Below are 20,555 nucleotides of genomic sequence, written 5' to 3'. Positions count from 1 at the left end.
GTTTCACAGAGGAAGACCGCACTGCAGTTCCTTCTCTAAATCCTCGCACAAATGAAAAAAATGGCTGACATCGAAATAAGTGTCAAAGGAATAGAAAAGCAACTGGAATCACTCAACAGAGGAAAGTCCACTGGACCTGGCGGGATACCAATTCGATTCTACACAGAGTACGCGAAAGAACTTGCCCCCCTTCTAACAAAAAAATGGCTCTGAGCACTAATGGACTTAACATCTGATGTCATCAGTCCCCTAGAACTTAGAACTACTTAAACCTAACTAACCTAAGGACAACACACACATCCATGCCCGAGGCAGGATTCGAACCTGCGACCGTAGCGGTCGCGCGGTTCCAGACTGAAGCGCCTAGAACCGCTCGGCCACTTCGGCCGCCCCCTTCTAACAGCCATGTACCGCAAGTCTCTAGAGGAACGGAAGGTTCCAAATGATTGGAAAAGAGCACAGGTAGTCCCAGTCTTCAAGAAGGGTCGTCGAGCAGATGCGCAAAACTATAGACCTATATCTCTGACGTCGATCTGTTGTAGAATTTTAGAACATGTTTTTTGCTCGAGTATCATGTCGTTTTTGGAAACCCAGAATCTACTATGTTGGAATCAACATGGATTCCGGAAACAGCGATCGTGTGAGACCCAACTCGCATTATTTGTTCATGAGACCCAGAAAATATTACATACAGGCTCCCAGGTAGATGCTATTTTTCTTGACTTCCGGAAGGCGTTCGATACAGTTCCGCACTGTCGCCTGATAAACAAAGTAAGAGCCTACGGAATCTCAGACCAGCTGTGTTGCTGGATGGAAGAGCTTTTTGGAAACAGAACACAGCATGTTGTTATCAATGGAGAGACGTCTACAGACGTTAAAGTAACCTCTGGCGTGCCACAGGGGAGTGTTATGGGGCCATTGCTTTTCACAATATATATAAATGGCCTAGTGGATAGTGTCGGAAGTTCCATGGGGCTTTTCGCGGATGATGCTGTAGTATACAGAGAAGTTGCAGCATTAGAAAATTGTAGCGAAATGCAGGAAGATCTGCAGCGGATAGGCACTTGGTGCAGGGAGTGGCAACTGACCCTTAACATAGACAAATGTAATGTATTGCGAATACATAGAAAGAAGGATCCTTTATTGTATGATTGTATGATAGCGGAACAAACACTGGTAGCAGTTACTTTAATAAAATATCTGGGAGTATACGTGCGGACCGATTTAAAGTGGAATGATCATATAAAATTAATTGTTGGTAAGGCGGGTACCAGGTTGAGATTCATTGGGAGAGTCCTTAGGAAATGTAGTCCATCAACAAAGGAGGTGGCTTACAAAACACTCGTTCGACCTATACTTGAGTATTGCTCATCAGTGTGGGATCCGTGCCGGATCGGGTTGACGGAGGAGATAGAGAAGATCCAAAGAAGAGCGGCGCGTTTCGTCACAGGGTTATTTGGTAACCGTGATAGCGTTACGGAGATGTTTAACAAACTCAAGTGGCAGACTCTGCAAGAGAGCCGCTCTGCATCGCGGTGTAGCTTGCTCGTCAGGTTTCGAAAGGGTGCTTTCCCCCTACTTATACCTCCCGAGGAGATCACGAATGTAAAATTAGAGAGATTAGAGCGCGCACGGAGGCTTTGAGACAGTTGTTCTTCCCGCGAACCATACGGGACTGGAACAGGAAAGGGAGGTAATGGCAGTGGCACGTAAAGTGCCCTCCGCCACACACCGTTGGGTGGCTTGCGGAGTATAAATGTAGATGTAGATGTAGAAGAAATTTGTCCCCTTCTTGCAGCGGTATACCGTAGGTCTCTAGAAGAGCGTAGCGTTCCAAAAGAATGGAAAAGGGCACAGGTCATCCTCGTTTTCAAGAAGGGACGTCGAACAGATGTGCAGGACTATAGACCTATACGTCTAACGTCGATCAGTTGTAGAATTTTGGAACACGTGTTATGTTCGAGTATAATGACTTTTCTGGAGACCAGAAATCTACTCTGTAGGAATCAGCATGGGTTTCGAAAAAGACGATCGTGTGAAACCCAGCTCGCGCTATTCGTCCACGAGACTCAGAGGGCCATAGACACGGGTTCACAGGTAGATGCTTGTTTCTTGACTTCCGCAAGGCGTTGGATACAGTTCTCCACAGTCGTTTAATGAACATAGTAAGAGCATATGGACTATCGGACCAATTGTGTGATTGGATTGAAGAGTTCCTAGATAACAGAACGCAGCATGTCATTCTCAGTGGAGAGAAGTCTTCCAAATTAAGAGTCATTTCAGGTGTGCCCCAGGGGAGTGTCGTAGGACCGTTGCTATTCACAATATATATAAATGACCTTGTGGATAACATTGGAAGTTCACTGAGGCTTTTTGAGGATGATGCTGTAGTATGTCGAGAGGTTGTAACAATGGAAAATTGTACTAAAATGCAGGAGGATCTGCAACGAATTGACGCATGGTGCAGATAATGGCAATTGAATCTCAATGTAGACAAATGCAATGTGCTGCGAATACATAGAAAGATAGATCCAATATTATTTAGCTACAAAATAGCAAGTCAGCAACTGGAAGCAGTTAATTCTATAAATTATCTGGGAGTACGCATTAGGAGTGATTTAAAATGGAATGATCATATAAAGTTGATCGTTGGTAAAGCAGATGCCAGACTGAGATTCATTGGAAGAATCCTAAGGAAATGCAATCCGAAAACAAAGAAAGTAGGTTACAGTACGCTTGTTATCTCACTGCTTGAATACTGCTCAGCAGTGTGGGATCCATACCAGATAAGGTTGATAGAAGAGATAGAGAAGATCCAACGGAGAGCAGCGCGCTTCGTTACAGGATCATTTAGTAATCGCGAAAGTGTTACGGAGATGACAGATAAACTCCAGTGGAAGACTCTGCAGGAGAGACGCTCAGTAGCTCGGTACGGGCTTTTGTTGAAGTTTCGAGAACATACCTTCACCGAAGAGTCAAGCAGTATATTGCTTCCTCCTACGTATATCTCGCGAAGAGACCATGAGGTTAAAATCAGAGAGATTAGAGCCCACACAGAGGCATACCAACAATCTTTCTTTCCACGAACAATACGAGACTAGAATAGAAGGGAGAACCGATAGAGGTACTCAAAGTACCCACTGCCGCAGACCGTCAGGTGGCTTGCGGAGTATGGATGTAGATGTATATGTAGATGTTGATTTAGATAAGCGCCGCTGCTGCCGCTCACAGGCAGGAAAGATGGCAAGTCGCTGACACCAGTAATGGAAATTAACACAACGAGGTGGTAGTACAGTAAAAACACGATGTCAAATCAGATATGGCATGAACACGAGCCACGCACGGCTCACTACTAACCGCCTGCATTAATAGAATTGTGGACTGCCCCATTCATCTGCTGTCCGCTGTAGTGTACAGTGAGACATCATGACCTCACGTTGCCTAATCACTAGAGCACTAATCTGTTTGCAACCCATTATATAATAATAGTGTATACAGGGCATCCCAGAAACGATGTGACGAACTTCGAGGGACTGTAAACGGTGTGTTGAATACAAATCGAAGATAGGATCCCGTGTCCAGAACCAACGAGGCTACAGAGCGTCCAAGTCATAGTCACCGAAGCCTGCCAAAAGGACACCTCTTCGGCAGCAGACGTGACAGTACGCTGACGGATCCTAGGCGGAGCGTTTTCATTGTTATTTGTTATTCAGTGATCCTGACTGATTGCCACGATCGCCAGTGGAGAAGATGGCGCTAACTGCTGTGTAGAAAGATCTTGTCTCGTATGTTTGATATGCGCTGTTGCCTTGGTGTATGGTGGTATAGGACACGGGTTTCTGTCCGCAGGTTATTTTTCTCCTGAAGGCCCCTGAAATCGCGACTGTTTTTCGATACAGGAGAAAAATAAATTTCAGATGGGGACCCGTGTCTGAATTCGTCATCCACCATAAAATTCGTATTAATAGGAGACAAGGCCAGTCTAATCAGAAGCTAGCTCCATGTTTTCCAGTGATGATTGTGGCAATCAGTCGCGATCAGTGAAAAACAACGATGCGAGACGTACCGCCTACGGTCTGTCAGCGTACAGAGTCATGTTTGCTGCCGAAGAGTTGACTTAGCGGCAGTTGCGGACACTTATCACTCCTATGTTCTGTAGCGCCGTTAAATGACGTTTACGCTCACGGGTTCCTATCCTCGTCTTATTCCTCAAGATACCCTCTACAGCCCCTCGAACTTCGTCGCACCATTTCGACAACCTGTACATTCGCTGGAAATTTTTTGGTGTGCGAGGCGTACTTCCATTCTAATGCGCATTATTTATTTTTTCGTTCCATCCGTATATGCATCCCAGGGAAACGATTTCCTGAATGTTTTCGTACGCTCTATTATGTAATTTTATCTTCGGGATCGCATCGGGAGCGATATGTTAAGGTCTGCAGTATATTCCCAGATTCCTCACGCCATACTCAGTGGTTCTTGAGTTATTGCAGGCAGGCTGTTGCCGAATAGTTGACGTCTTTCTTCAAGCGTCAGCCATTTCAGACTTTTCAACTTTTCCGCAAGTCAAACAGGTCTCAACATTCGTGCTGTCATTTTTAGTATACGTTCAATATCCTCTCTTACTCTTTTTCGATATGAGTATTACACATTTAAGCAAAACCTAGGATGGATAAGCCCTGATAGCCACGAGTGCTAACGTCCCCGCTTCATGGACTAACGACGAGGGCTGATCGTGCGGTCAGCCTGGAAGTGGTTTAAGGCCGTGTCCTGCGTTATCTAGGCAGATACTGAACTGGTGCCCACCGTCCAGCCTCAGATACACACTACGCAAACACTTAGAGAACGTTATAACCCTTGACCATGTGGGTGTAGACCAGATACCGACAGGTGGAGCACACAGATTCATTCCCGCGATGAAATGGCGCAGGCATTGCTGGCGTCAGGAAGAGAATCCGGCCACCAAATGCCACAAACACTGTCACAGCCTACATATAAAGGTGCAGACCACTAAGAGAAACGGGAAAAGCAAAAAAGGGAAAGGAGGAAGATCGCGGGAGTGTTTTGTAAACAAACTTCCTTTGTAAGCTGCATTTTTCCAGTACACTACCAATGAAACGAAGTCTGTCGCAGGTTTTACCTGCAACTTAGCCTATATAATCATTCTACTTCATATCATTAAAAATTTTTACAGCTAGTTATTTATATCAGTTAGGTGGCTCCAATTGTAATTCACGGTCCAGTCACATTATGTGAGCACAGCCTACGTTAGACATCAACGTGCAATAATCACAGACAGCAGGTGCCAGCACTAGCAGTGGAGGGTGTGGTGTCACCGCCAGACACCACACTTGCTAGGTGGTAGCTTTAAATCGGCCGCGGTCCATTAGTACATGTCGGACCCGCGTGTCGCCACTGTCAGTGATCGCAGACCGAGCGCCACCACACGGCAGGTCTTGCGAGACGTACTAGCACTCGCCCAGTTGTACGGACGACTTTGCTAGCGACTACACTGACGAAGCCTTTCTCTCATTTGCCGAGAGATAGTTAGAATAGCCTTCAGCTAAGTCCATGGCTACGACCTAGCAAGGCGCCATTAACCATTTCTAGAGAGAGTCTCACTTGTATCATCAAGAATGCTGTATACAAATGATGGATTAAAGTTAAGTATTCCAGCAGCTACGTACTTTTCTTTATAGCATTCATTACGTATCCTGTTTCAGACCTAAGCAAGCCTGCGTGAGTTGACGCGTGCATTTCGGCCTCCTCTCTAAATTAGTGCGCTGTGTTGGCTAATCTGCCGACACAACAGAGGGTATATAAAGCGAGCTGGAGCGACGCTGATAACAGTGCAGTCGTTGTCGTATCACGGAAATGGAGCGATTCCACAAAGACATAATAATTCGTTTTCAAGCCAAGGGTGGAAGTTTACGAAACGGCTAAGTTTGCAAACTGTTCGTGTGCCGCCGTGGTTAAAATAAACCTTTAATGGAAAAATGGTGCTATCAAAACGGCGCCGAGGCATCTGTAATGCACCACGGTCCATTGACGACAAGGGTGAACGACGGCTGCGAGATGTGTACGGGCGAGAAGACGTACAGCTTTTGATCAACTGATCGCCCAGATGAACCAAGGGGCTGCCAACAGCGTCTCCTCAACGGCCGTTGAGCGAACGTTGCCGCATGTAGACCTCCAAAGCAGGCGCCTTGTTAGGGTTTGGGGAGTATTTTTGTGGCATTCACTGGATACTGTTGTCATTCTGGATGGCCCAACGGATCAACACAAGTATGCATCTATCCTTGGGAACCACGTGCACCCCTACATGCAGTTTGTTTTTTCTCGCCATCTACCAGCAGGACTATACAACGTGACGCACAGTTCGCAGTGTACGTGCTTGGTTCGTAGAGCACCTTGATGAGTTTACCGTACTCCACTCGCCACCAAACTCCCCGGATTTAAAACCAGTCAAGAATCTGTGACACCATTTCGATCAGGCTGTTCTCGACATGGATCTTCAACCGAGAATTCTAACGCAGCTGGCCACGATACTTCAATCATCATGGCTCCCCAACCCTGTCACTACCTTCCAAAACCTCACTGACTCTCTTCTTGCACATCTCGCAGCAGTAGTTATTCAGGCTTCTGAAAAGTGACTAGACAGTGTAGTAGTGGTATGATTCTAAATTCTTGCACGTTATGAAGTGCAAAATTTTTCATTTATGAACGTTTAATGAAAGTTGCCAATATTTGCAATATTGAGCCATAACTGCATTCGTGGCGTAATTTATTACAAGTGCCATTCTTTGTTTACAGTTCCGTTCCGATTGCAATGTTTCCAATCCGCTTTTATCTTAGTACCGGCTGTGCTCTTGCATTGTGCAGGCACATGTTACCCAGTGACCAATATTTCCGTCGGTACTTATCAGATTGTGTCGAAATCCACCTCACGAAACTATGAACGTCACTATTCTTATCTGTCATCACAAATTGTTTTTCGTTGTTTTAGACAGAATGGAGCGGCGTTTGAACGATTATCAGATTTTAGAGTTACTGTTGGCTAGTGAAGACTGCTGACTCTTTGGATAAACCAGATTCCTTTCAAAATGCAACCAAGTTTGGTGTTGATGAAACAAAAATGTTTTCGAAGAAAAAAAAATAGTAAGACAGTTCACCTATTTTTATGGAAAACAGTTATAAATTAGAGTAACAAAATAATACATTGTATTTTTATAAGATAACTTGACGTGGTATCGATCAAAGCAAATATCAAAGAGGGTCAAATCAATTGCAGAACTTTTTCTATGATCCTGTAGACTGCAAAAAGTTTGAAAATGATAGCAGAGTCAACGAATCTGTAGTGCAAGTCCAAAGCAGGACCCAGTCAGCCAAAAAAAGTCATAGGCGGCGTGATGCTACATATGTCCATGCCTTAAAGACACAAACGCTACCAAAACATGTTCTTAGTGTCAAAAACACGTGTGTAAAATGCATTCCATTGACAACATGGTACATCTTGACTGTGATGCATGAAAATAAGTGCTTAGTTGATTCGTTCATGTACCTATTGTCTTTTTTTTTATTGAAAGTCACTGCTAATTTTTTCTCTATATTTTACTTCATTTATCATTATTTGATCTCAAAACATATTTCTGAACATCGTTGAAGAAGATTTTGTTTGTTTTCTAAGCTGATTCCAAAAACTCTGTTTAAGATGTCAATGTTAATGAAAGAGCCTTAGTTGTTGGTAAAACCATGTTTCTTGTTTTAATAAATGTTTAATTTTTCATAAACAGAAGCTTTTCTTTTACTGATTCTTTAACAACAGTTCAGAGAAACGTAGAAGTAAATAAGTTTCAAATAATTTTAGTTTTTGCCGTCGAAAACTACCCCATGAGATTCAAAATTGGTTCAAATGGCTCTGAGCACTATGTGACTTAACATCTATGGTCATCAGTCCCCTAGAACTTAGAACTACTTAAACCTAACTAACCTAAGGACATCACACAACACCCAGTCATCACGAGGCAGAGAAAATCCCTGACCCCGCCGGGAATCGAACCCGGGAACACGGGCGCGGGAAGCGAGAACGCTACCGCACGACCACGAGCTGCGGTCTACCCCATGAGATTACTGAAGTCAGTGTAACCAGAGAGATTTTTTCCTGGTCCGTATCCCGTACCTTCGCGGGGTCGGCATGTTAATATGGATTTGGTGGCGTTAGTGGTATAGGTAGCTTGATGTCCTTCTGTCCCCATTCCTCTGGAACGGAAATTCTCTATCCTGTCTGTTTGCGTTTAGTGTTATCCATATCAAAGTTTTAAAAAACTTTGTGAATCGTGTGACTCAGGCGGTATGCGGCTACCATCCCTGTATTGACCTGGTGGGATGTGGAAACCGCCTAAAAACCGTACAGACCCTCGTGGTTTATCGACGGGGCGGATTCGATACTGGGCCGGCACGCCTACCCGGGTCGCGATAGCGGTGTGCTAATGTGCACTGCTGTCCCAGTGAATCTAAAACCTTCTGAAGATCTGATTGAATATTTGTGTAGCTTTTTTTTAGAGTCTACTTCATTGTGGATAACCGAGTCATCTGCAAAGAAACTGAGGTTTGTCTTAGCTTAGTATTACCAGCCAACTCATGACTACCGTCAAGAGATGCTGATAAAATTCCTTAAATTAACAATCAGTTTCGGCCCGCGGATCTTCATCATCAGGTTCAAAAATATTTACGACATCATACTAGGCGATATAAAATCATTGATGTCAGGTAAATTCGTCACGGTTGTCACACAGTAATATAAATTGTTACTTTAACATGAACAGCAAGAGACCCCACAATTCTCTGGGATGCGGTTGAAGTTACTTTCACATCTGTCGATGACTGCATCTAAGATAACACGCTGCGTCCTCCCTATCAAGTAAACCTTAAACTAGACAGAAATTTAGGTGTGGTACACCAAAAGAATGCACTGTCATTGGTATGGTGCTAATTCGACACCATTAGTCCGGGGAAACTGAAGAGAAGTTGGAAACTGGAGAAGCATACGATTGCGGCGGTGTACTCACTTGACGGAGACGACGTTGGTGTCGCTGAGCCCTGCGATGTTGATGTCGGAGAGCGACATACGCAGAGACACGTTGCCGCTGCCCTCGTCCACCTCTACGAAGTCCACGTGTAGAGGGTCTGTCTCCGGCACCCCCAGCGACGGCGAGCCTGAACACAAGCAGAATAACTAGCTTACAAACGTCAACTGGTTGTGAATTACGACGACTCAGTTGCGGGGAGAATTTATCCGGGACTCTCCTAATCGGCAACATGCGGGAGCAACAGGCAGGCAAGGAAAAATCGATACTGATAGGAAGAAACAATCACAGGGAGCAAATTGTGTGTCGTCACGTTGGAAGTGCGCCGAAGGAAAGGTACGACTGTGTAAACTTACTGTATCTGATGTTGACATTCACTATTTGTAACCGCCTAGACTGACGTGCTGCGCACTATTGTGAACGACATAAGCTCAGATGTGTATGCAGAAGCAACGCAATCACCTTATTCATATCTACCGTTAAAACCCAAAAGAAGCGAATCGGTCTCTCTGCGCCAGTGGACGTCTAACTGCATGGCGTTGTCTGCCTTCACGTGACACTTGTAGTCTGCGTCCAACTACCAATGTACGTTTTTGCATGTAGTGTGTGTCGGAATTGAGAAGTGTGAATTTTGGGAAAAACTACGTGCATATCTAAAGGATAGGGTAGTAGTAAATGGAGTTGGTGTATTCGTCGCAATAGACAATGAACTTGAATCCACCAAGAAGGAAATTGAAGCTGCGTGCGAGGTTGTCTGGTAAGACTCAGTATCAAAAGTGGGCATAAGCTTATTATCATGTCCTTTCATCGACGACCACTCACCTCCAGATGTAAGAGAAAACTTTAGGGATAACCTTGTAAGTAGGCTGTTTAGGTGTTTATGTTGGTAACGCCACATAGCGTTCTGTATGAAAATCACTGGCTGTGCTGTGTGCAGTCTGTGGCTGGTTGGCATTGTTGCAATATTCGCTATTGTAGTGGTGGGCAGTTGGAAATGGACAGCGTGTAGCGTTGTGCATTTGGAGGTGAGCCGCCAGCAGTGATGGATGTGGGGAGAGAGATGGCAGGGTTTTGAGAGCGGATGATCTGGACGTGTATCCATCAGAAGGAGTAAATTTGTAAGAATGGATGTCATGAACTGATATATATTATGATTTTGAACACTATTAAGGTAAATACATTGTTTGTTCTCTATTAAAATCTTTCATTTGCTAAGTATGCCTATTAGTAGTTAGCGCCTTCAGTAGTTAGAATCTTTCATTTAGCTGGCAGTATTGGCGCTCGCTGTATTGCAGTAGTTCGAGTAATGAAGATTTTTGTGGGGTAAGTGATTCATGAAAGGTATAGGTTATTGATAGTCAGGGCCATTCTTTTGTAGGGAATATTGAAAGTTAGATTGCGTTGCGCTAAAAATATTGTGTGTCAGTTTACTGTTGATCAGAATGAGTAAAGAGAGAAATGTCTGAGTACGTTCAGTTCTGCTCAGCTGTTTGAAAATCAAATAATGTAAGAGGTTTATCAGCACAGTAATTCATTAATTTTTCTAAGGGAAGGTTTCAACCTATTTCCTCTTGTCCCTAAGTTCCACAGTCATGCTGTCATCATAAAAGGTGACTTCAATCATCTGACAGTCAATTGGGAAAATACAATTTTGTATGTGGTGGACCTCACAAGAGGTCCTGTGAAACATTACTGATAACTTCATAGAACAGATTGTTTGGAAACCCACTCTTAATGGGCGTATGCTATTCTAATAGCAACAAACAGACCCGACCTCATTGAGGATGTCCACAGTAAAACTGGTATCAGTGACATGAGGAAGCTGTAACAATAGTGACTGCAAAAGTAAAAAGGATTTGTATGTTCAGCAAACTAGATACAGAGGCACTAGTGTCCGGTTTCAATAAGGAACTCGAAACGTTTAGCATCGAAGAACAGCTTCTAGAGGAAGGTTGGCTCAGTTTTAGTAGAATAGTTGACGATGCACTGGATAGATACGTTCCTAATAGAAGAGTTCATGATTTCAAGGATCCTCCATGATATACAGTCACTGTAAAGAAACTTCTAACATACAGGACTACAACATTATAGGTGTAAAACAAAGCATAGGACTGTAGATAACCTGAATGAAAAACTGTGTAGAGGGCAGAGCCAGAAGTATTCAACGACTACTGTAGCAGAATGTTATAAAGAATCTCTCACAAACGTCAAGGAATTTCTACTAATATGTGAAAGCTGTAGCGGTACCAAAGTTAGTGTCGAGAGGCTATGGACGAGACAGGAACTGAAATTGAGGAGCAGAAATGCATAACTTCATTTTTAAATTTTTCTGTACAGAGAAAAATACAGGGGTATTGCCCAAATTTCATTCTCGCACCACAAGAAAGATGCGTGATACAGATATTTGTGTCAGCGGTGTTGAGAAACAGCTTAAATCTTTAAAGCAGAAGCCGGCCAATGTGCCCGAGCGGTTCTAGGTGCTTCAGTCCGGAACCGAGCTGCTGTTACGGTCGCAGGTTCGAATCCTGTCTCGGGGATGGATGTGTGTGATGTCCTTAGGTTAGTTAGGTTTAACTAGTTCTAATTCTAGGGGACTGATGACCTCAGAAGTTAAGTCTCATAGTGCTTAGAGTCATTTGAACCATTTGAGCTGGAAATAGTCGAAACGTTCTCCAGGAATCTCGGCAAGGAGTGGTAGAACGAAGCTCCTGGGCCAGATGGAATCACTGTCAGACCCTATACAGAGTTAGAGGCTGAGTTAGTTCCGCACTGGCTGGAAGATACCACAGATCGGACTTGACCACAAGAAGGGTAGCGGAGTGATCAGTTAAGCTACTGTCAAATATCCTTAACATACAAAATGATCTCCTAAATGGCACCAAACGTGGATTCCGGCAACATTGATTATGTGTAACCCATCTCGAACTTTCCTCAAACGATATTCTGGAAACTATATTCCAAGGCAGTCAGTCAGATGCAGCATATATTAATTCCCGAAAAGCGTTTGACTCAGAACCACAACTACGCTTATTATCGAAAGGCAGATAAGATGAGGTATCAAGAGAGATTTGTGAATGTTTTGAGAATTTCTTGATAGGCAGAAAGCAAGTTTCCTTTGGTGGAGAGTCATCGACAGATGTAAAAGTAACACCAGGTCTTCTTCAGGAACGTATAATGGGGCCCTTGCTGTTCACGTTGTACGTTATTAACTTCGCAGACGATATTAATAGCGAAACTTCCTAGGAGATTAGAACTGTGTGCCGGACTGGAACTCGAACCCGGGACGTTTGCCTTTCGCCAACAAGTGCTCTTCCAACTTACCTACCCGAGCATGACTCACGACCCGTCCTCGCAGTTTTACTTCCATTTGTGTCTCATTTCCTAACTTCCAAACGCACATTCAACTGCGGAGTGAAAATTTCATTCTGGAATACTAGTAGTAACCTCACAAATTTCACAGATGATGCAGTTATCAATAATGAAGTCCATCCGAAACCAGTTGCACTAGTATTCAGTCGGATTGTGACAAGATTTCAAAGTGGTGCAGCAGTGTATGTGCAGCAGGATAAAGAAAACGTATGATGGCACTACAACAAAAACCCCATGGATAACAATGCATTTCAAAATTTGTAATACAGAAAGGAATGCACACTGAGTTAAAAAATCACACATTAACTGCGTATCATATAACTTTCTCTTTTCATATGACGTATACATTAGTGCGATGGATAGATATCATGAAGATGGTGGATGAAGATCGAAATTATCCATAATAAAAGATAATCATACAGCTTTGTGTTCAATATAATTTTCTACAAAATCCCACTTTATATTTGTAACGACATGCCAGATGAAAACTATGCGTTGGACTGGGATTTTGCAGCCGAGTACATCTACATCTACATTACTACCTTGCAGTTAGTACTTGTCACCACACGGTTTTAATCTATGAACAATTATGAAATCCTAACTCCATCATTAGCTGTGCATTGCCAAGAAGGACGAGTTGCTGACTGGTGACACCAGAAATTAGAAAGGGACCAGTTTTAATCTGTCACCAACTTTCATAAGAACGTGCCGTCTGCAGTAGAGTGTAAGATTCATCATAGCTATGTAAGACGGCGTGACATTTCAACATGGCCGCGAAAAGATGACGACGACAAGTTTAATTGCCGAAAGATGTTCACCTTGGCACTCAGCAGGTAGTGACAAAGACTTACTTGTCGTGGTTCACATGGCTTCAACGTGACTGGTTTTTCGTTGTGAATTCCGCGTTCACTTAGCGTCCATTAATGGAAGAGGTAGCTGATGTGTGGGAGAATTTTTTTGTTATAACTCACAGACAAGAGAGCGATCTCTGACTTACCTCTCACAGGCGCAGTTTTGTTTTAGAAATGCCAGAATGGCATAGAAGTGACAGTGTTAAAATGATTCTCAGTCTTCAAGAATATTTGAGAACTGGCTGTTCCTTTCTCCATCACAACGCACAGAACCTTGTAGACTTACAGTCGCAACAGTTTTGTTATAGTGGCATGTGAAAGAGTAGTTGAAAGCACACACACAACCAGGATAACGTCTAGCTGTCGAAAAATGCACAGCGTGGAAGAGACAGTAGTGAGCTGTCCGTTGTCATTACTGTCTTCAGCATTTCATAAAGAGCAAAAATTTCAAATCAGAAACGCCTTCAGCCTTGCATATTTCCAATTTTATTTTAGTTTTGTTACAAGTTTCGGTATTACACTAAGCCATCTTGAGGCCCTCTGAACGACGTATGGGAAGAATCCCATCTCTAGTACAATGGAACTAGGGAGCAGCATACGCTCAAACAGGTCAAAAAAACTTTGATCGCTCTGGTTTTTATGTTTGTCTAACAGTCTGCAGTTGATGAACGAATGGATCTGCGTATGCCGGTCCCTATTTCGATTGTACTAGAGGTGGGATTCTTCCTAAACGTCGGTCGGAGTGCCTCAAGATAGCGCAGTGCAATGCCGGAAATAGGAGCAAAAATAAAATAAAACTGGAAATACAGACGGCTGAAGGTGTTTTTGATTTGACACTTTACATTGAATAGTCGAGGTCCCGCAACCATTCTGTGCAAAAATGAATTTACAGAGACATAAAAAGAAGTTCAAAATATGGATAATATTCGTTACCTGTTTTTATATTCCGTATGAGGGTGTTTATGGAGTCCTTGATGCATGTATTCAAGACTGGATCACTGCGGTGACATATCTTCAGATAAGGCGGAGCTGAAACATTAAAACATACACCTAAACATTCACTACCTACAAACAAAATGCACATAAATTTTCACAGTGTACAAACATAATTTCCTGAGAAAAGACGAGACATTCACATCAAAGCTACCAGGAAGGCAGTGATTCATTTAAAATCTGCTGTTCATATAATTAAATCAGAAAATTTCGTTTCTAAGGCTCATATAAAATTCGAAAACTTGTGAACTAACAATTACGAAAACTGACATGTCAGGAAGGATATATATGACTTATACAAAATTTATGCCATACATTAGATACTCGGAAGATCAGATACGCAACTGTATTTTATTCCTGACTAGCAGTTCAGTTTGATGTGAATCCGCCTCGGGTTAGCATCGCAACTTGTGAACGCTTGGGTATGGTATCAAAAAGGATCTGGATGTATTCACGGGGAATTTCCTTCGACGCTGTTTCTGTATGATCCACAAAGCACCTACAGTTGTTTCTTGAGGTCTGCGACGATATGTTGTGTGGCACTTAGCCACCATATTGCAGATATATTCAATGGGCCAAACGTCACGCAGAAGTGCAGGCCAGGAGAGCAATGGTGTCCGTCATTCTTCGAAGCTGTGTCGCTATTTTCTCGCACAGATGGGCAGGATTTATTTTGCTGAAGTACATGGCTGGAAATGGAAAGTGTTACACCATCAAACTGAACACTACCAAATAATACTCCAGTATTTCCATGTAAGTTGGGTACCTTGATTAAAATTTCATCCTCATACGAGATTATTTTCAGTACAGAAAGAAAATCATTCCTATATATGATGAATGGTGTGAGTACACCATGGCTATTTGTTCAACGTTCCTGGTCAACCTAGCATGCCGACAGTACGCATACTTGCAGCTAATAGCTCTTTCGTGCTTTGAGGAAGCTTGAATGACTCCCACAGATCACACAGACTGTAGTGGAATGTCTCCAGAACGAGTGGTGACGATATAGGTTCAGAATAGTGGGGCAAGGAGAAAAGTCATAGATCCTTTCAGAAGGACTGCACTACGAGAAGGTCGAAGGATTGTTCGACTGGCTCTGACGAATTGAGGCATGACAGACAGCAGCTGATATTCTGGCAGAGGTTACAGGCAGAGGGCCACCACGAAACTCATTGCTGGAAGCTGGGTGCAGATCTCACGTTTCAATGGCTCGTTAACCGCTGACACCATACCGCATACTGTAGAGCCAGAGTCACTTGGGACGTCAAGTGGCATTCTGTGGTTTTCAGTGATGACTCTCGTCTCTGCTTGTAGCGGGCAGAACGATGCCAACGTCTCCACAGACGACCTGACGGAAACAACGATTCTTGAGACTCACACGTATTCAGCTCTTGGAACCATGATATGGGTACTGGTTTGGTAGTTGTAGAATGGAGGTTGAGTGCTCGCCAGTATCTGGCAGGAATGGTGGATTCTGTTGTCATATCCTTCACGACCAGGGCGCCTAATGGCATATTCCATTGGAACAATGCAAGACCCTACATTGCAGTTCGCATCTCAAGTACCTTGATGAATCTATGGATTACTGACTGGCCGCCCAGTCCTCTGATTTGCGACCCATATATCACCCTTCCGATGCGATGGAAAGACGTATACTTCCATACCAATCTTCATCTAGCAGTGTTATGAATTGACACAGCGTATGTGAATGAGAAGAAATTCCTCAAGGTGACATTCGGAGGCTGTTTACATCCATGCCACAACGACAAGATTGTATTCCTGTCATGGGGATCATGCCTCTTACTAATGCTGATGAAGCATATCAGTTCAGAATCGAGCCAAGGTTAACCATTTAGTACTCGTGAGGTGATGATCTGTTCCACAAAGTTGGATCAATATCGGAATGTCGCTTCATTGTCTACAATTTCCGGTAGTGTATGTCGTATGGAATTCCATAAAGAAGAGACAATACTTTCGGTTCAAAAATCTACGCGCTCTCACTTTTTCCTTAGGATATAGGTATCTCGAATGCATGTTGTACTATGGCGTGCAAACGGTCACACTTGGCATTTGTCCAACAACCCACTCGATAATGTAAGATGCTAGATTTTCACCACGATAGCATCTAACACGTATGTAACCATAACAACAGATCATGTCGAAGTTAGAATTGCAGTATGTTGATAAATATTACTTTCGGAATGTCTAGTCAAAACTGAATAAAACACAGGTTTTGTGGGATGTGCTTTTTGTGTTTATTTTCTGCGAGGCATCTGAAATGGCAGATTTTGTGATGTTGATCTGCACGTTGTATTCTAGTTCCTTTGTTGCAGATGTTCTTCTCCTGATAGCTGTCATTTAAAATTTCGTTTTCTCACGTCACAACGATCTTAACTGAACATACGTCTTGACGTTATTTTTTCCAGAACATAACATCAGAACCTTCCTTCAATTCCTAGAGTTGTGAAGTGTGAAAACGAAATTTCAAATAGCGGTTATCAGAAGAAGAACAGCTGTAACAAAGGAACCAAAACATAACATGCAGATCAATATCTACGAAATCTGCCACTGAAGATGCTTTGCCAAGAATAATGTGAAACGCGTATAACATAAAAATTGTTTTATTCAGTTGTGATTTGACAATCCCAAAGTAATAATTACCAACATACCGTAATATAATATACAGCTGAGAACGACAGGACTAAAAAAAATTGACGGTGACGTAAGAATCATCCGTAAAGAGTGCTGTTTCCAGCAAGTTTAAAGAACGTGGTGCACCACGGGTTAGTTCAACGGCGTTCTTATCCTGACAGCGGATGAAATTATCGTTGCCAGAATTCAGTCGTTAAGGGGAACAGAGGTGGTAACATAAAGTCCCTGGTCACCTATTTGAATTCCATACCTCTCTCTGTTGCTGGTGATCCATCCGTCGCACGGAGGTGTTTTTCAGCTATGCCCTCGGTTATCTTCGAAACGAGTACACTTTGTGTTGGCACATGGTTTCGTCCTCTTTTTTTCCTTCATTTCCATAACCATACAAAAAACTCAAAGACCACACTGCACATGCAGATCGTAGTCATTTACGGTGTAAATTACCGGAGAGTTTACTCATTACGTCATACAAACATCCGTAAAAAGGAATCGTTAAGGAACAAACGAATGAAAAGCAGTAGCCATGCTTTTTAAAACGTACTTTCACATTTTTACGAAAAACAGTTCCATCCAAAATGCCATGCAGTTGAAATTACTGGCAATACAGAACACAGTAAATTTAAATGCCATACTACGAATATATTCAGTTATCATACGGTAGTCTGGAATGGGAAATCAAATAAACAGAATGAATTCCGTGGACAACGCCGAATCCTGTGGTGTCAGAGGCTTTACTGAAGACCATAGCTAGTGTAGATTAATATTTTGTTACAGGCAACTGTTTGGAAATTACAGGAAAGGGGTGAAATCCGCTAACGACATATTTGTTATTATTTTCGAAAACTTTTGACGCCCGCACTAAAATTATGTTTACTTGTTTAAGTGTGTTGAAACGACCTGACAGACTGTACTGCTTAAAATATTTTCCATTTCAGTTTATTTGAAATGGAAGAGTATGTTGGTAATATCGACGGTAACATATTAATTACGTAAAGAATTCAACGACGTGGAAGTCATATTAAGTTTTAAACTTCGACCATCATACCACATATTCACAGAGAGAAATGATAGATCACAGACAGAAAGCAGTTTAAATCTTTAACGTCAATACACGTATTGTTTTCGAACATTATCCTTTCATTCCTGGGGCCAAGTAATACATCCTTCACACCTATACACGTCGATGGTGTTGTTAATCCATAAGTGGTAAATATTTTGAACAATCTTTTGAGAAAGTATTTTCCTAATTTTTGATATTAGCCTGCAGCAGTTCTGCTTAGTGTGTCAGTAGCTTATCTTCACGGGATTTGCGTAGTTTATGGTCAAATAGTTTGGGCGTTCCCGTCTACTTGAAGCTACAGGTCCAGCTACCATTGTTACGTGGCGTTACACATTTATTTCAGCGCTTTATTTATGCCTAACGTTTTACAGAAATAAATGCGGGAAATGCAACTGTTTAGTATGGCTTGTACTAAAATAAAAGTATCACGAATTCTATCATTGGTGCCTTAGTCTCATATGTAGAACTGCAGTGTTAAAAAATAAAGATACCCACGCAAAAACTGACTGTTCTTTTATTTTGTATAATACTACAGTAACCAGCCCTCTGGATATAAACTGCGGCTGATCGTGCATTGCTTGCTAGTATCAAATAAGAACTTAAATCTGTAACTGTTACAATCTGGAGGAAACTACAGGTTATATTGGGTAGGTTTATGATACAAATTACTATGCCATAATTCACCAGAAACAAAAAAAGAGAACCACATACGAAAAAAGCATAAGACCAGTGACATCGTAGTTTCAAGTGATTGTGGTGTGAACAAACTTTCCCTCTCTTCGGGAAGTCGCAGTTATACAATGACTGTACCGAAGTATTTTTCTGCGTAAATTTACTATCCACATTTTATACCGTTTTACGGTTGGGCTGTTGCTGTTATTAGTTACAACTCACGAGAGTTAGTACAACAATGTTATATTGTACTACATGAGCTACTTAGATCTTCGAATGAGTGGATCCCAGGAGAATTTCCATGTGTTGCCTCTGGACAGAGGCAATGTGGTGGTAGAGATGTCTTACAGGATCTCTTGCGAAGCGATGATTTTTTAAAGTCACTGTTATTAAGGACAGCACAGTACCACCTCTTCCTGCCCCCTCCTTATTTGCGAAATTTCAGTATTAATTTCTTTTTGCCATTAGAATTTGTACCTCTCTATGTCTTCGTCGAGCGCCACTGCCAGCGCAGCGAAGCGGTATTTCTTAAATGTATTTCCAAAAAACGTCGTGTGGAATTAGTTGCTTACGTGTTCCGTAAGTCACCTGCACGACATATCGTAATGATTCGAAAGACGTCTCTTTACAGTAGGTTAACTTAATACGCATTTAAATATTAATGCATGCTGAGCGTTTACACCTTAAGAGAAAACAAGTTTTATTTTAATAACAGAAGTTAATTCGTGAAACTTTTGCAGTAAATAAGCTACAGAACGAGTTGCGCAGAAGAACCTTTTGTTTGTTGAAGCTTGCTTACAAATTCAGCATTGCTGTCTGTCAGGCATTTATCGACATTGAGTACAGGACCAGTGATTTTGATAGCAATATTATTCTCCACTTTCCCATGAAAAGTCTGTTTTAAGGAAGGCCATTTTTCTGCTAGCTGTGATTATGGGTGTCATTAGGCATTCAATCTTCTAATTCATTATTTACAAGAAATGTTAATAAGAGAAAACATATACTGTGATTCTTCAGTCGAAATACCCTACTGTTTAAACTGTTGTCTACAAAGTGATCATAGGTGAACACCACATATTATTGTTATCGTACACTTTTCCATTAGAAAGAATCTTTGGTAACATGAGTTGCGCGGAAAATATATATTTACGTGACGTTGTCGAACAGAAGTAAACAAAATATGTTAATGTACAGATTTGCGTTTCCCTTCAAGGCTTGCAGTGACAAGAAGTGCAAAAGGGGGATAGGCTGCTGTTCAGGAAACACTAAAAGGAATTTATTCTTGAACTGAAATTCTCAACAGTATGTGAAACAATTTTTTATATCCTCTTTTGCTTCCTAACTATTTGTCATGCACTACTTATAATTTTATGATTGGGACTGTACCCTTTGATGTGCAGTATTGAATGTGATACTTCAAAAAAATAGGGAATTATATAGACAGTGGGAAGGAGAGAGGAAGAGAGAGCAAGAGCGAGAGAGAGAGAGAGAGAGAGAGAGAGAGAGACAGAGACAGAGACAGAGAGAGAGTGAGAGAGAGGGAGAGAGAGAATTTTCGGAAAATCAGTCAATACCTCTTTCAAGCACATGGACTACAATTTCCTCTTTAGCTGCACACTACACACCTATTTGAATTGATTGTAATAATTGTATCGCCTGTGAAAAGTACTCCATGATATGTATTAAACGAAGGGCCGTTATAAGAATGAGAAGCAACTGTGAATCTAATATTGAATTTTTTGGAAGTCTGTTTCCCCCGTTAGAAAAAAAGGAATTACGCAGTGTTACTGAATTGTTAGCTATACCATTAATTCCATGAAATCTCTTTTCTTCTAACAAAATATTCTAAGTTATACAGTCAATACCATGGAT

The 20,555-nt window shown here is 42.1% G+C and overlaps 1 protein-coding gene across 1 annotated transcript in view; it reads right to left on the bottom strand.

Moving 5' to 3' along the window:
* Positions 1–20,555, bottom strand: part of LOC126161992 (protein takeout-like) — a 178,999-nt gene that overhangs the window by 58,258 nt on the left and 100,186 nt on the right. Inside the window, exons 2-3 of the mRNA XM_049918192.1 lie at positions 14,240–14,335; positions 9,069–9,216 (exon numbers count right to left, since the gene is read on the bottom strand). Coding sequence (XP_049774149.1) covers positions 9,069–9,216; positions 14,240–14,335 — 244 coding nt within the window. The remainder of the gene's footprint in view (positions 1–9,068; positions 9,217–14,239; positions 14,336–20,555) is intronic.

Source organism: Schistocerca cancellata, chromosome 2, assembly GCF_023864275.1.
Source record: "Schistocerca cancellata isolate TAMUIC-IGC-003103 chromosome 2, iqSchCanc2.1, whole genome shotgun sequence".
NCBI classification, from domain to species: domain Eukaryota; kingdom Metazoa; phylum Arthropoda; class Insecta; order Orthoptera; family Acrididae; genus Schistocerca; species Schistocerca cancellata.
This window is presented reverse-complemented; position numbering and strand designations above follow the sequence as displayed.